At 32.5% G+C, this 17,616-nt stretch overlaps 1 protein-coding gene across 1 annotated transcript; it reads left to right on the top strand.

Moving 5' to 3' along the window:
* The first annotated feature begins 1,763 nt into the window (after positions 1–1,763).
* Positions 1,764–4,057, top strand: LOC148615732 (uncharacterized). The gene is made up of 3 exons (XM_088581560.1): positions 1,764–1,793; positions 3,353–3,573; positions 3,690–4,057. The coding sequence occupies exons 2-3, from the start codon at positions 3,358–3,360 to the stop codon at positions 3,975–3,977; spliced, it is 504 nt and encodes a 167-aa protein (XP_088437686.1). The 5' UTR covers positions 1,764–1,793; positions 3,353–3,357; the 3' UTR covers positions 3,978–4,057.
* Positions 4,058–17,616: the final 13,559 nt, after the last annotated feature.

Raw genomic sequence — 17,616 nt, 5'->3', positions numbered from 1 at the left:
TTAAGTAGATTACTTACAGAAGCCACACAGAAAATGGAACAAAACTTATTCTGATTACAATATTCAGCCACAGCTTCAAACTTGTTTTTGTCATCTTTTTCGAACTCTACAAACCCGTCACAGGGGCAAAGCGGCAAATTTGAAGTTAATGTAGAATTCAGACTCCACTAAAAGCTTGGAACATGGATCAGGGTCAACGGTAAGGTAAGCGTCTTCTGCTTTTCTAGAAACACCAGTCGAGTTGCTCATAAAAAGTCAAACAAGATTAGGATAGCAAAAATAAGAAAGGAAAACTATGACACATTGAACAAATCAGTTCTCATGGTGCAGATGAATCCACGAGTTCATGATGACGGCCATAAATCTCTGTAGTGAAAATTCTAAACGCAGGTAGTGAAATGGCTTTAGCCACAGATGAAAGGATACGGAATGAAGAGTCATTGCGTTTGTCGTATAGTTTGGTCAATAATTTTCCTTTACCGTCGATCTCTATTTGTAGTTCAAGATATGAGTCCGACTTCACAATGTCTGTAGTATCCTTTATCAAATCCCTGCAACTAGGATATTTTAACGATAATACGTAACTTTTATAGCAGACATTGAGATAGAAGAATGTAGCTAAACGATGTTCCTTCTTTTAGAATAGATCAGCAATTAAGTCAGCCTCATAGGAGTGAAGGTGTAGGTCAGCAAGTAGAGGAGCACAATTTGTTCTTTTTGGAATGCCGACTGTTTGTTGAAAAACGCGTCCACCACGCTGGACAAATATGTTGTTGATACAAAATTGCAGCACTTTGAAAATACTTTCTTCGGTATATTTGGTAGATGATTCGGGATCGTTTTTCTTTTTACAAAGTATGAGGAATCTCTACCAAGAACTACATATTGGTTTCTAGGTGTATTGTCTTTTTTTTTGGAGTAACAACGTTGTACAATGTTTTTGAGTCGGGCTTTCAACTGAGTATGGTGAATAGAAGTATGAGGAGATGAAAAATGATAGCTTTTAATGATGTTATATTTAAAATATTCTTGAATTGAGGGTTTTCATATCTTTTGACTTTTTCAGAATACACAATGAATTTATACCACTACTGAAGTAACAGCTGCGGTGGTAAGATTAGGGACCATCTTTGAAAGCTGTGAGTATAACAGTTAAAAATTTTGTAAGAGATTTGGTGGTACATTGTGAAGATTCAGCTACGTAGCGTTGTTTGTATGGATTTTTGTAGAGTTGAGAAATCTTATACATATACGGTAGATCACAATCATCGTCTTTGGTGAAGAGACTAAAAGAGTATAGCACAGATTTATCGTTTCCCACTACCTCTTCTTTGGAGAGTGTAGTAGCAGTACTACTGCTATTATTTTCTATGTATATCTCTGATAATAAACACTGGACGTAATACGTTTCGCAGACAAAAGCAATGTTGTTTTTGATTTTGTCTGCAGGTACGACAACATATTTGTGTTGTATAGTAGATAATCGTCAAAAAAATAAAAACATCGTCTAATATATTATACTTTATAACTTTAATATCAATAACTTGTATTGGATTTCTCTTCTATACGATTATTCACATTTCCGTTTTAAGCTAGTCTTGCTAAAACATGTACTTATCTGTTGTTATTGATAACACATGCACGATCATTATTTTTTTTTCGTGGGTGTGATACAAAACGGATCCTGATGACAATTAACGTCAATATTATTGGTATTATAGCTGATTATAGTAAGATTATTTTACATAAATAATGTTAATCAATCTATAACTTCAATACAATTCTTCTGACAAGTAAGTTTACACTGATATTTTGTCATATGAAACCAAAGTTGTTTGGTTATTTGATTCATGAGGTTAGACATACAAATTTAATTAATGGGTTTTCATACAGTTTTTAATATTGTGGTTTGCAACCTAAAAGCGTTAGAATCAATACTAACGATGACACATCCAAAACGGACTGTATTTACTAAAAATCCATATTATTATGTATTTAGAAAGTTTTCACGTAAACAATATATTTTTGTGTAGATAGATGTAAGAAAACGAAGCACAACTAAACTTAAACGGTACAGGTTTTTAAAGATACGCTTAAGCTTTATATTTATGTATCAAGCTTAAGTGTTAAGTGTAGCTTTTGAGGGCGTTGTAATTTACGGATACGAATCTATACAACGTATGATTTAGTTTCAACACAAAACTTTACATAAAATTCGGCAACATGAAAGATATAGCACGAAAAGAAAATACGGCATTTGGCTGTATCCCTATCACATTTGAAAGTCCATTCATTCGTCCGGATAACTTTCGACTCAGTGCGCTTTTACTCCACCAATTGTTTTCAAAATAAACAGATATAAAATGTTATGTATATCACAATCTAAAACGGATCTTAATTGATTTCATGTTTGATCACTTCCGTTTCGACTTTTTTCCCAGTTATGGTACTTAAAATATCGAAAAAAAGCGGAATTAATTATTTTCGTTAGCTCACCTGTTTATTCGTTTGATAATACCAAATGGGTTCTCTTATGAAGACTTATTCCATTACTTTGAAGATGAAAATAGATGAAATATATAGATTAAATACGTACAAGATATACCTCCTATCAATGTTCTCTGCAGCTTTTGGAGAAGGTCAGCGCAAGCTAGATCAACAAGCAATCTTTTAGCAGGTTTTAAAGAAAATTTGTAGTCGCATCATGCAAACATCTACGAAGAAAAAAATAGATGATAAATTATCATGTTTTATTTTAATAATACCCATTGCCAAAAACGTCATGTATATAGTTCTGCATATGATTTTCATATTGTTTTTAAACCCTTAAAAAACATTTGTTTCTTATGTGTTTTTCATATGTTTAGAACCACCATGAAAAACATGGACTGCCATAATAATTCATGGAAACAAGTAAATAAACATTATATGGTAATTATGTTTTTCATAGTACTTATTGTGTGGAAATTATGGTTCTCATATAATTATAGAAGCTATCGGTGTTGTGTGCTTCGATGGGCACAAATGTATTTATTTCAATATTAGTTTCAAAACACATGAAATTATATGTTGCAATTAATCTTGTATATGATTCATTCATGAACAATGTAACACATTTGCATTACCGTTCATACCTCAACGAAAAGTATTTGATGTGGATTTGTCATAAGCCTTTTTCATCGGCCATATATTCATTTAGAAGCCCCGGGTGGTTCTTTTATTTTTTAAAACTAAGAATAGGCGATAGATTTCACTAATAGTATTCCATAATTGGCACTTCGCTATTATCACTGTTCTTGCAATTTGTACAATGTTCAAAACATTCTTCATTCAGTAAGTTTTTTGTTGATAGACAATATGAGATATCTTCAGTTGCTGATCCTGGCTTCAGTTGTGTGTTACAGTACGGTACATGCATTGGGAAGATGGAGACGAAGGCACTTGCCTAGACCTATACCTAGACCTGAATGGCGAAAATCAACTGGTTCATGTACCTATCAGTTGCCATGTGATATACAGGCAAATGCATTTCTGTCATCCGTGTCTTTTTATAGACGTTTCGTCAAGTTAGAGGTATGAAGTTACAAAATTAAAGTTTTGTATTAGCTTAGTATCAACGGACATTATTATCTTATTCCTATCAAAAAAGTATTGAGATTGTCATTAAAATTGTTTATATATTTTTTCAGGTGTTGCCTCCGTTCAATGCAAGACGTGTCAGATATTTTAGAAGACGTCATGTAATTCGTAACAATCTAGAGATTCCCGCAGGGACAGTAACAATACCATTTACCATGAGATACTGGGGATTCAGAAGACCAAAATATTTTTGTAGACTTATTTGTTTTTCATGCTCAACTAGTCCAACTGTTCCACCGACAATTCCCACTGTTCCACCGACAATACCCACTGTTCCATCTACACAAACAGTGCCTCCTTCACCAATACCTTCTCCGCCTATTATAAATTTAGCATAACACAATGCTGTGGCCAAAATAAATATAAGCATATTTTTATGAACAATGGTATGTCAAATAAATAGATGGAATTTTTTATAGATATATGTTCATTTTGTTGTTGTTTTTTATTTGTATTTATTAAAGCTATTCATATATTTAAATACCCATTTTTATCTATAAATCATTTTTCTCTTCTTTCGCCTTTAATACTCATGAGACAAGAGTGAATTTTTTATTTGCATACATGTATTTTATCACATTGTCACATCAGTTCGGTATCTTTATTGATACAAAATAGGAGATGTGGTATGATTGCCAATGAGACAGTCATCATTTCATCACTACTCTTGCACTATTCGATCATAGATGAGTTGTATTCAGTGAGAAATTGTAGATGGGTAGAGATTTAAACAATAAAGCTACTACTGCTGAAAGTCGTTTGAAGACTTCATTACTGACCAGTAATTGTCAATTAACAAAAGATAAAACGCTTATTCCTATGTTTGTCCGGGCAATAATAACATTACTAATGGGAAGGAAACATACAAATCTTTTATCGAACGCTTTAATTAAACACGTTTTGAAAGAAACTATTACGAAAAATATAATTGGGTCGAAACAGGATTCGATGAAACGTTTTTCATGTTCAATCAAAGAGCATTATCATGGAACTGCCTAATGGGCGACCTTTTGATTTCAGAAGGGCAATTTTTTTTAGGTCAGAATATTTATTTTTTGAAGGTTTGCTTTTCAAAAATGTATTTTCAACCACATCGGAGCAAGATTATTTACTTCCACTTAACTGTATGAAGTATCTTGACTTAGGTCAGAATATTCATATTTTCTAGGAGGTGCAGGCCAGAATATTTATTTCCAAAAACTGCCAAGCCCCCACCTTGAAATCAAATGCTCGTCCACTTGATTAAGAAATAAAGATTCAGGGTACAATTATTTTAATGCATTGAATTAAATCCTTCTATTTCTCAGATGTATATATGGTTTTCTAGGATAAGAATAGAATATCGGCAGCTTTGATAATTGTAAAGTATAGGACCAGTTTCGAGTCTCGCCTTATGAATAAAAAAGTTTTAATCGAAATAACAAAATACTTCAATAAAATATAAAGCTTAAATAGACTTTCTCGATTAAAAAGTTTTGTCAACCCATTTTACAAAACTGTTAATATACATTAAATTTAATGTACCTTAAGTATCTGTCATTATACAAACTTGTTGCCATCATTTTGGATATTGGTTTTCACAGACACTTTAAACCAGTTTGTGTAAAAGGTCCAGATGAAGAAAAATGATCATTTCTTCCACTAACATTTGTCAACAAAGGTATAGATGCAATTAATTTGGCTAACATCTTCCATCACAAAAACGTAACCTACAAAATTCCCTCATATTTCAAGAACAAATCAATACCGATTATTTCATATTCCTATACTTCGTCAATTGCATCCAAATTTTCAGTCATAAAAGGCTATTGAGAACCTGGAGGTTAAGGAATTCAAGGCTAAACCACCTGACGACTGTTCTTGCAAAAACTCTCCATTCAAATATGGTCCTTCCAGTCACGTTATTACGAGAGATTTAAGCACCATCAAAAACGAATCTCTGCGTAAGGTCCTTTCTAAAGGTCCCAAGTACCGTGAACCACGCTCCATAAATTGGAATATTAACTTCATATAAGTTCTTATATCTTATACCTGTTCTCAGAGGTAGACGTAAACAATAATAGCAGTGATAAGACCTATACTGCCACTACATTCTCCAAAGAAGAGATAGTGAATAACCATAGATCTGTGCCATCCTCTTTTCGTCTCTCTACAAAGACGATGATTGTGATTTACCGTCTATGTGTGGATTCCTAAACTCCACAAGAATCCATACAAACAACGTTACATATATGGATCTCCAAAATGTACCATCAAACCTTCTATACTCACAGCTGTCAAAGAGGGTCTCCAGTCTTACCACCACACTTGTTACTCCCGTAGTGGAATCAATTCAATGTGGATCCTGAAAAATTCGAAAGATCTTTTGAAGCCCCTCAATTCAAAATTGGTATCAGAATGTAATAGCATTAAAACCTATGATTTTTCAACACTGTATATTGTTTATAAAATCCCGACTCAAAAACATTATACATCGTTGTTTCTCCAAATATGATGATACACCTAGATACAAATATATAGTTCTTGATAGAGATTCCTCATACTTTGTAAAAAATAATTCCAAATCATCTTCCAAATATACAGAAAAAGATGTTTTCAAAATGGTGGAAATTTTGATCAACAACATATTTGTCCAGTGTGGTGAACGCATTTTTCAACAAACAGTCGGCATTTTAATGGGAACAAATTGTGCTACTCTACTTGTTGACCTATTCCTTCACTCTTATGATGCTGACTTTATGGTTTTAACTGATCTGATCCGAAAGAAAAATCGTTCAGCTAGACCCTTAAATCTCAGTTTGTGCTATACAGATGACGTATTATCGTTTAACAATCCTAATACCCCCAAAGAACTTGATATAAAGAATACTACAGACACTATGAAGTCAGTCTCATAACTTGACCTACACTTAGAGATCGATGGTAAAGGAAAACTATTGACCAAACTATACAACAAACGAGATGACTTTTCATTCAGAATTGTCAACTTTCCTTTCATCTGTGACAACATCCCTTCAGTACCTGCGAAAGGAGTTTTCATATCATAACTCATACGTTATGTCAGAGCTAGCCGTAACTACGGAGACTTTTCATATCGCGCTAGACTTCGTACAATTAGGCTTCTGGAACAGGGTTATGTTGCTACAAGATTGAAGTCATCACTATAGAAGTTTTATGGTTGTCATTATGAACTCGTGGATCGTTATGATGTGTCTATCTGGACCATGAAAACTGATTTATTCAACGTGTCAAAGTTTTCCTTTCCTCTTTCGTCTACCCCGGACTTGACTTTTTATGAGCAACTTGGCGGGTGTTTCTAGGAAAGCAGAGGAGGCCTACCCTACCGGTGCACCTGGTCCATGCTCCCAGTTTTTAGTGGAGTATTAGTTGCTCATTTGTTTTTGTTACTTTGTATGTATTATTTTGGTTATTTTGTATTCTTTGTCGTGTATGTCTGTTCTCCATGTCTTGTCTTTGTCCCTAAATTACAGTCTTTTAATTTGCGCTAGAATCTTGGTTCCCTTGATTACTCTTTCCCTTTTAATATTTAGACCTGGTTGTATATATGTTAAAGTATCATGGGTCAAGCATTTTTTGCCATTTTTTTCTAAGACCCATTCCATGTTTGCTATATAGCAGACCTTGTACAATGAAAAGGTGATCGGTCTTGATGATTGTTTTATGTTAAAGCATTACTTCTCTGTCTCGTACATAGTGATTGATCACAGAGAATCGCTGATCTGTCAGCAAGATACACTGTTACTACTTTAACTTGAAAAAAAGAATTAATTATTAATTGATAAATTGAAATAAACATATTGTATATTGTCGTGCAACGCACTTGTCGGTCAGTGATGCTCTATCTCTAAGGAACTATGTTTAGTTAAGACGCAAACTATGAAATTTAAGAAACTGTTTTCTGTTTGTATCATAAATAGACGTAAAATATAAAGAACAATATTGATTTAACGGCGCTCGTGTACAGTATTAATTAATGTGGAACTCACAATTACATGACAATAAACATATTTTAAGTATAACATATCGCTCAAAGCAAATATATAGATGGAATAAACAATCATTAGTTTGACTTATGAGACACTTTCAAAGTATGCCATTTGATAAAACAGATTTTACTATGCTTGTGAAAGAAAGATAAAATCATAATTTACTCGAAATTACGAAAAAAATATATAACCTTTATCGTAAAAATACTTGTTGAGAATATATATAGCACTACGTAACGCGAGGACATTGACGTTATTTACATGTTTTGTTACGTTTATATTATGTGACGTGTATTTGCGCGTTTCCATTCGCGATATAACATTCGACACGAAAACTTCTTTCTTTTTCGCCGAATTTGCAACAACATTTTGGTGCCGTGACCAAAGGCATGATGGCTGCCAAGTTGCTAGGTATTCGAGAGGGCACGGAGGAATTATTTCAAGACTGTGGGAAAAGTTCAACGTCGCAAAGGCTTTGAAGTCAGACGCGCACAACAAAGACAGCACAGCTGATTTGGATGACTTCAACAAAAGAGGAATATTTTACTTAACATCAACGAGAAACTCGTTGATCCAGTATCTGAAGATAACGCTGTTGAGAAAATTCAAAATTCAGATGAGGACATATTTGATTCCGATTCCTCAGCATCGTGAAGTTCTATTGTACCTCGAAGGAAACCCACGTGTTTTTCGACGCAGTCGGTATAGTTTCGCTTTTTACCCTTTGACCTTAAGGACGCTCTTCTATGGAAACGCAAGTCACCTGATCTCAATTATGTTCCCCGATTGGCCTAATACTAATAACTTAGTGGTGTTAAAAAAACTGTATAACGAAAATTTGAAATTGCGTTCGAAAAAACATTATCGAAAATTAGAAACTGCGTGCCGTTTGTTATTTTCTTGAAAGAAATGTAGAAACTTAGACGTAAAATTTTACTGCGTTGGCTTTTTTTTTAAAGATAGTACTTGTTTAAATGTTGTTATGTTTAACCTAATACAGACATTATATCAAGTCAAAACTGGTATCTTTGGTTACAATTGAAGGATAATAACAAAATTACCCAATTGATAAAGCATATGAATGTGTTAAAACTGTTCTAATCCTTAGCTTGAAAAATATAAGTATGCATTTAATGGTTTTTTTTTTATGAAAACATTATTTATCATTGCAAATTGATTAAACAGTAAATTTGGGAATATATCAGTTTTTATACCACTTGATTGTAAAATAAAGTGTCTCTATGGAATTTTTTCCATGTAAATGCATCTTTACTATGACAGGTTTCACAACTGAAAAAACAAAACAAAACATACAAAATTATTATTAAATGCATTCATAAAACTATAACATATTGTTTAGAATTATGACATCTAAAAGATTAATATTATTAAGCATTGCAAAGACAATCCTGAATCTATCTCATTAATCACTGAGGTAAAGCGGATGACCGTAACTGCAGTTACGGTCATCCCAAGACGGAGGATGGAAATTTGGGTCAGAATATTTTTCTTTAACAAAGTTGTTTATTCAACTTATTCAACAAAATGAATATGACAAATAGTTAGTCATTCAGCAATGCTTGATATTTGAAGAGGGAGGTATAGGTAAAATGTATGATTTCTGAGAAATTACAAGGTAAAAATATCGGCGGGATGACCGTAACGAAGAATCTTCTTTTTTTAAGGATGACCGTAACATGTGACAAGAGATGTTGGTAATATTAGTAACAAAAATATTTCGTGATGAGAGTTCTAATTTACCATAATGACAAACGTTGAATGGCAATAGATTTCACTGAAGTATGTTAAAATTGACAAATTCATTCCTAATAGTTTCTACTACAAGCGGTGTTTTGTACAAAATACTGAAAACAATTAAGAAATGCAGAAACATCGTTATAATGTACATGTATGGCTGCCGCGTGCGGTTGGCAATAATGTTGGCTTGCATACGGCAGGGTGTGTATGTGTAGCATACAATTTCTGATTTCGTAATATATTTTTGTGTGAGGTCTGAATTGTTATGAATATGATCATATAAGAGAAATGAGAAACAGCTATGATAAGAAAATAGACACAAATGGTAAACATTTGTTCATATTAAATGATATGAGAATATTAAGTGGTAGAATTTTTGTGTTTCAGCAGATTCGTGATGTTAATTTACTTCTACAAATCTATTTGTTCAAGTTAGTGAAGATGTATGTAAAAGTGTCAGAATGCATGTCACAAAATATACTATAAAAATTGAAATTGCTGACAAAATGCTGCTAAACTATCATTTTTTAGTTGAGCACTATTAAAGTTTAAAAACAAACTCCCATAAGTGTATGTATGTGTCGATATAAAATAATTGAAAAATAAAAAATAAAATGATTTTACCTACCTATACCATATATCTATATGAAACCTTAAACAAACGTGTTTTTATTGCCCTTAAAGCTGAATAACACCTATGTACAATTACTTGAATAAGCTACCAACTAAGTTAGATATATTTGCTTCGGTTTAGTTCATTTTTCATATATTATTGTTAAATACCTTCTCTATTACATTTCATAAATTATTACAAAATTATAATCTGCACCTTTAATACTCTACTTAATTTGATACTGAGATATTCATGTAGCGAACCAAAGAGAGAAAAGGAAGATATTTTCAAATGATAAATTTAAACGCACAAAAACTCTCAAATATTAACTTCAACAAGTATAAGACTGATGTAGTTTTTTTCTGTTTTCCCATTCTATTTTTAGTTGTGAATAAACACCTAAACTATTTTATCAAATCAATAATTATTTTACCCATATCAATATCTTTAACTATATCAAATAAATACGTAACGGTCTTCCCGTTTGTTAGTCTCTTGTTCTGTTACAGTCTTCCCGTTTGTTAGTCTCTTGTTCTGTTACGGTCTTCCCGTTTGTTGGTCTCTTGTTCTGTTACGGTCATCCCATTTGTTGGTCTCTTGTTCTGTTACTCTATTCCCGTTTGTTGGTCTCTTGTTCTGTTACGGTCTTCCCGTTTGTTGGTCTCTTGTTCTGTTACGGTCTTCCCGTTTGTTAATCTCTTGTTCTGTTACGGTCATCATCCCGTTTGTTAGTCCCTTGTTCTGTTACGGTCATCCCACATTCTTCGTTACGGTCATCCCACCGATTTTTACCTTGTAATTTCTCATAAATCATACATTTCACCCATATGCTTCCCGCTTTAAATATCAAGCATTGATGAATGATTGACTATTTTTTTATATTTATTTTGTTGAATAACTTGAATAAACAACTTTATTAAAGAAAAACATTCTAACCTGAATTTCCATCCATCCTCCATTTTGAGATGACCGTAACGGCCGTTACGGTCATCCGCTTTATCCCAGTGATTAATCTTTGTTTTTTTAAAATAGATATGTAATAAAAACGTTCACAATAAAAGCAAAAATAGAAATAATTGGATGACAAAATTAACACTTATAGAAACAAGAGAATGGTGGAAAACGGGAAAACGCAATGGAACACGAAGAAAGACTATTAGCTAGTTAATAAATGCAAAACGAAAGGGACCAATACGAAGTTACCCAACATCACTGCTTTAACACATGATTAAGCCTAAAACAATTCAGACTTGCTAATCACCACAAAAATAATGTTTCAACCGGTCTAACAAGATACACCACATGGGGCGTATAGGAAAAAATACAAAAAAACGAAGACAATCTTCGTTATGCCAGAGTCTGCTGAAACTACACTAGAATTCTTATAAATAAGCTTCTTCAGAGTTATGTTGCTACAAGATTAATGTCATCACTACAGAAGTTTTGTGGTCGTCATCACAAACCCGTGGATCGTTACGGTATATCCATCTGCGCCATGAAAACTGATTTGTTCAACGTGTCATAGTTTTCCTTTCCTCTTTCGTCTACCCGGACTTGAATTTTTATAAGCAACTCGGTGGGTGTTTCTAGAAAAGCAGAGGACGCTTACTCTACCGGGGCACCTGGTCCATGCTCCCACTTTTTAGTGGAGTCCGAGTTGTTCATTCATGTTTTGTTACTTTGTATGTATGATTTTAGTTATTTTATATTCTTTGTTGCGTATATCTGTTTTTCATGTCTGGTCTTTGTCCCTGGATTATATTCTTTTGATTATTGCTATAACTTTGGTTCCCTTTATTATTCTTTCAGCTTTTCAAACAGCTCAATGCTGTCTAAAAAGTCAAGTTTCGCTTTTTTGTATCAAGGAAAACCATTCACCATTTCCTAAGCTCATTTGGATTCTTTTTTACCAGTATCTTTTTGTCATTAATCGTTTTGAAAGATCTTTACAATTTTTTTTGCAATTTATTTATGAATTGAGTCAAGTTAGTATAAGCAGGACCGCACAGAACACAAATACCTGAAATCCTACCATTCCACAGCACTGCAGTCACTTTTATTCCGTCTTTTACCCTACCTGTCTCGTAAAATAACATTGCAACCTGTACCTTTACATCCACCTGTCTACAGAATTTCTTAGAATTACAAGATGATGAGATAATGATTATAGAATTCCCCAATTAAATACGGATGATATACAAGACGAATTTTTTTTTTGATTTTTTTTTTTTTTTTTTTTTTTTTTGCATATTCTATTAGGCAATCTGGCTGCCTCACCAACAATTTGCACGAACAAAAACACGAGTTTCATAGAATATATTTCCATATTTAACAGTTTTGTTTGGTTCGAAGAGTCCGAAGTGTTTGAGTTGGCAGTATGTACATAGTAATTGTATACAGATAACACACAAAGCGTAGCAGAGAAAATTTCCCACTAAAAAGCGCCTGTAATTTACCTTGGGCTTAAGCCTCATCTGTTTATTTGTGAAAGGCCATGCGATACAATGTTTTGCCTGTCCATTTTTCATGCTTTATTCATTATAAAGTTATACTATATAAAGTTATGTGGATTTTTTGTAGTTCTTAACGTCAGAATCTTGACATAAATTTCTCAAAAGATATCGGTTTTGGTATATCATATGCCATTGCTAAGTACTGAAGTCCGAGATTTTGTCCCTAAAACTTCGTCGTTTTCTGCCTCTAAAAAGAAAGTGTCCTAAAACAAGACTGTATTCTTTTTTTATTTGAAACTAAATCCGTTTTTGTAAGGGACATCATTATTTCGTTGTTCTATTTATAAATCTACAACATTTCTCATTCTCTTTTTCTTTTTTATTTTTTTTTTTTTTTTTTTTTTTTGTCTTTTTTTTTCAAATCAATTAAAGATATAGACATGACATTACTATAATAAAATATAACCATCATTAATGATTTACGTATTAGGTACAGATTGATCAGTTACCTTTTGGCTTCTGAACATATAACTGTATTAAACAACGTACATTTGCCTTTAGGCAGCTGTAGATTTATTGTCAATGCTTTTTCTGCAATGATTGAAATGAATAGTGGCAATAATATTTGTTGAAAAATGTATAGTGTATGACATTGTGGGAAGCATTTTTAGTGACAAGAATGAGTCCCATGTTAATGAAACAAAACATAATAGATAATGATTACCTGATACCTTATCCCTTATCTTTGGTCTTACTGAATCTTATCCTTAATTTATTATCAAGTAAAGCCACAATCAGCTAAAGTCTGAAGGCCAGTTTCAACATGTAATCAGCATTTTACATTAAGAGAAAGAAAATACTGTTAAAACGATCCCGATGTTCCTTTTGAAACCCTACCAATCACACATATATTTCTTGTGATTCGTCAAGTCAAATTAGACATGTGAATTATAACAGATTTTGGGCATCTATTGTAGATGTGTAACAAGGCTTTTAAAACCAACAAAACATGAAATGGCTCCCACTAGTATCATAAAGAGATTGATCACATTTGTGTCTAAGACAATGTGGTCAAATCAATTGATGCTGCGATAAAATCCGGAATTCTAAAGCCAGTATGTATCAAAGTTTCTCATTTCTCTTAAGAACGGGTTTTATTTCAATCGTTGAAACTTCGATCACAAAAAAGGTATTTTTAAACCAATTTCATTTCATCTATATGAGCGCCCAAGCGTTATTCAAACTTTTATGTAGCTATTTTAGGGGACAGATTCATCTTCTATAGTGAAGCATTACTATTGTTACAATGTAAATATTTATTGTTCAAACAAACTCCTAGTACGTTATATGTGATTTACTAGTATTTGAACGTACTATGCTTTTTTGGATAGTTTCTGTGTAATAGATGTACCTTACAATAAAATGTTTATATACATCGTTTCTCTCTTACTGTTTCTATAGAAGTAAAAAAGTTCATCGTAACAAAAATCTAAATGTCATTAGGTATTTATGATCAATGCAACTACTGTGGCCGAAAAATAAAGTTTATCTATGAAAAACACAGTGTTTATATGACTGCCAAAATCATATTTTTTTTCTATTTTGTGAGAATATTTTTTTATATATACTGATAGTGTCGTGATGTTTATAGCTGATTTAAAAATCATACTCCACATTATAATAAGTTCCTGCACAATGATAATAATGATGTATTAGATGTATAAGATATCGTATCAATAACTACAATCTATTCATTCTGTTTGTAGTTTTTTGGCCTGTATGAAACTAAATTGATCTTTTTTTCTTTTTTTTTTTGTTATATTTTCGTGATCATGCAAAGTGGTGCAACTCAAATAAAGCATTAGTCTGAACCTAATAACATGAACGAAAGGAAATCATTTAATTTATGTCTTACAATTTAATCTATAGTTCACATGTCCAGACAAACCCTAATCGTGGAGTTTCCTTATAAACACACACTGGTAAGGATGATATACAGTATTGAAACATAAAACCAAGAAGTAGTCTGGCGGCTTATTTTTAAAGCGCTGTATAACCTGGCCTAATTGTCTACAGATAACACAATAAACAACATTTTAGAAATCACAATAGTTTCTACAGTCAAAAGGTGTAAAATTGGAGAGAATAAAACTAATGTCTTGATTCTTTTTTCCCACTCCAGGTGTGTTATACAAACTTCGTTGTTTATTCATTCTACTATGGTTTCTTTACCAAACACAGATTGTTCTTACACAGTGTTCATATGTGACAACGTACTGGACTTCAGATAGTAATCCGCTTAATTATCTGCTATTCATGATGGTCTTATACAGATTGACTCTTGGCTTTGACTTGCTTATTAGTAAAGAATTACAGGATTGTTTTAAACATGGAAGATGTAACGCTAAATGTTAAAGGTCGCTGCCATCAATGCATTAGACAGCAAATATTCTAAGAAGACAACATCCAACTGCCCTACAATATTTACATGGCTTGTAACTAAGTTTGAACATTCTTTTAGACGTCCATGATAGAGTTTACCGATGACTGATAATTGTAAAAAAAATAATAAAATAAATAAATACATTCAAACCATTTATCACTGTCAACGTAGATCGAGACTACCATTCATCTTCTTTAGTTTGTTGTCTATTAATCCAATAATCATTATATGTCCTAGATGTTTGTACAACTATTAAAATTTTATTTAACAATTAGAACACGAATGAAGTGCAACGACAAATTGCCAAAGGAAAAACTAGTACAAAAATGTAATTGAATTTGAATTTAAAAAGTATAGATGGCATTTGGTTTGATTGATTAATTGATTGTTGTGGTTTAACACCCGGGCAGCAATATTTCAGCTATATTCAGACGATATTTGGTTTGAGAGGCATTTAAAAAATACACTGAGCCGTTTATCCCCGGCTTGTTACAAGTGCGGACGTTTGATTGGTTACCCATCGGTAAAAAAATTCATGCCCCAGATGGGTGCTAAATGTCGTATTTGTATTGTTTGTATGTTGTTATATATAGGGCGTCAAAATGGCATACTGTTGTTTTTTTTTTCTATGAAATTTGTATCATGTAGATATGTTCACAAGGAAATTTTCTTATCTGTTATCTTTTATATTTAACTATGTACTTGTGTTAACGTTGTATAAAGTTATTTTCGACTTGTCAAATTTATTTTTCTTGCTTGAATGCTATATTCCATGGACACCAGTTTGATATTCCATGTTTAACATTTTATAATAATTAGGAGCTGTCCGGTGTTTAAGAACCTTTTTTTCATTGCAAGTTAAACTTCTTCCTTATGAGGGTCTTAAGAGGCAAACTGACAGACGTGATTTCTGTCAATGTTTCAGTCAGTCACCACATTGACCTTCAACGAAGTATTTAATAAAGGTAGATATTTTTGAATAAAAAGATTGATGATTAGAGCTATAGATATTTATTATATTCAATGAATGTAAAGCAAAGCAATCTATATTTAGCTCACAATTACTTTCTCCCGGACTATTCAATTATACATGTACATGTATGCATTTGTGGTTTTTTTCTAGGCCTTTCACTCGTACATTTGAATGAACAAAAGCGCATTGTCAGATTTGCTTCTATCTTCAAGTGTATTTTATAGAATATGACCAATTAGCAGCTTCCAAGAGTTGTGTACATTCGTGTTTTCGGTAATTCTCGTTTAACTAACGGACTTCAGATGTTTCAGTTGATTATTTGATTTTGTTATGTTTACATGATCGTTTTGACTCTTGTTTAAGCCATGATTTCCCTTTATAATGAATTACTGATAGCGTGTGATTAGCAATAAATTGTTCTTATGTAAATTGTATTTATTGATGAAGTATCCACAATAAATGCATCAACTACAAAAAAAATGCTGATGAAACATAAACAAGAATATTTCAACTTTTGATGAGAGTCTTAAAAGAACATGTTTGCTATGGCCTAAATATTCATCTAAATGTGCATATATTTAAGGCTTAAAGATGTTTGTTTTTTGTGATTGGATGTAATATAAAGAGTATAACTTCCAGGCAAATGATCTCAAGTAATCTCGTTCAACATCAGTATAGCAATTCAAATCATTTTCACCTCAACTTAGGAAGGGAAAAACTAACTAATTAAGTAATGTCTAATGTCTAGTTGAAATTTCCTTGTTTGTCTATTTTCTAAGGGTGTCATGCTAGATTACTTTGAAAATTCAAATTTATCTAATTACGACAAGAACAACTTCATTTACAAGAAAAACATGTTTTAATGCTATTAAATAACATGCATAGCATATCCCATCTGATCTGAAATAAAGAAAGAAAACACATTACTGCTAGAACTAGAAACTTTCTCCTCTTTATTAAATTGTTTAAGAGGGATGACTTTGGTGATTAATGGTTTAAACAAGATTGCACAAGAGAGATAGCATTCAACACGTATCCTATTATATGATGAAGTGACATCTTCACACGACCAATCTCGTTAGTGCTTACTAAATCTAAATTCCCCACTTAATATGCCACAATCGATCTGATGGAAACCCATTATAAAAGCTCCGCAATGTACGGCTCATATATTCGATGAAAAAAAAGATAAACTTTATCGGGCTTCAAAACGGGGATTTGCAATTAGAGGAAATCCAGCAAGTGGCCCAGCTTATTACCGGAAAGCCATCAAGTGGGCTGCCTTCTGTTCTAGAAGCTTTTCAAGTACTTGACACTACCATTGAATCATTATTCATTACATTTCAAAAACGCATATCAGTTTCTATATAAATTAATACGATCATTTTCCAATAACTTTATAATGACCGCTTACCAAAGAATACAGGGTGCAGTCGAGACTTGTTTTATTGGTAACGAAGTACATGTACTTTTCGGTATCCAGATAGTAATTGATTTTGTTTTATGGATTCGAAGGGGGCGTGAACAAAATTAATATTGAAAGTAGGCATTGAAGAACTACAACTCTCAATACAGGATAGGTAATACTAAGTCAAGTAGAAGTAAACTGTAAGCACTTTCTGCATAAATAAATGTTTGAATCATTTGGCTGTGATGATCATTCTGTCGTTAACCTTAACAATAAAAAGGAATTTGCATGTATGTATACCTGTGATTAAAAAGTCAATGAT

The sequence above is a fragment of the Perna viridis genome, chromosome 5, assembly GCF_037379345.1.
Source record: "Perna viridis isolate PV_CMFRI_1.1 ecotype Kerala chromosome 5, ASM3737934v1, whole genome shotgun sequence".
Lineage (NCBI taxonomy): Eukaryota > Metazoa > Mollusca > Bivalvia > Mytilida > Mytilidae > Perna > Perna viridis.
This window is presented reverse-complemented; position numbering and strand designations above follow the sequence as displayed.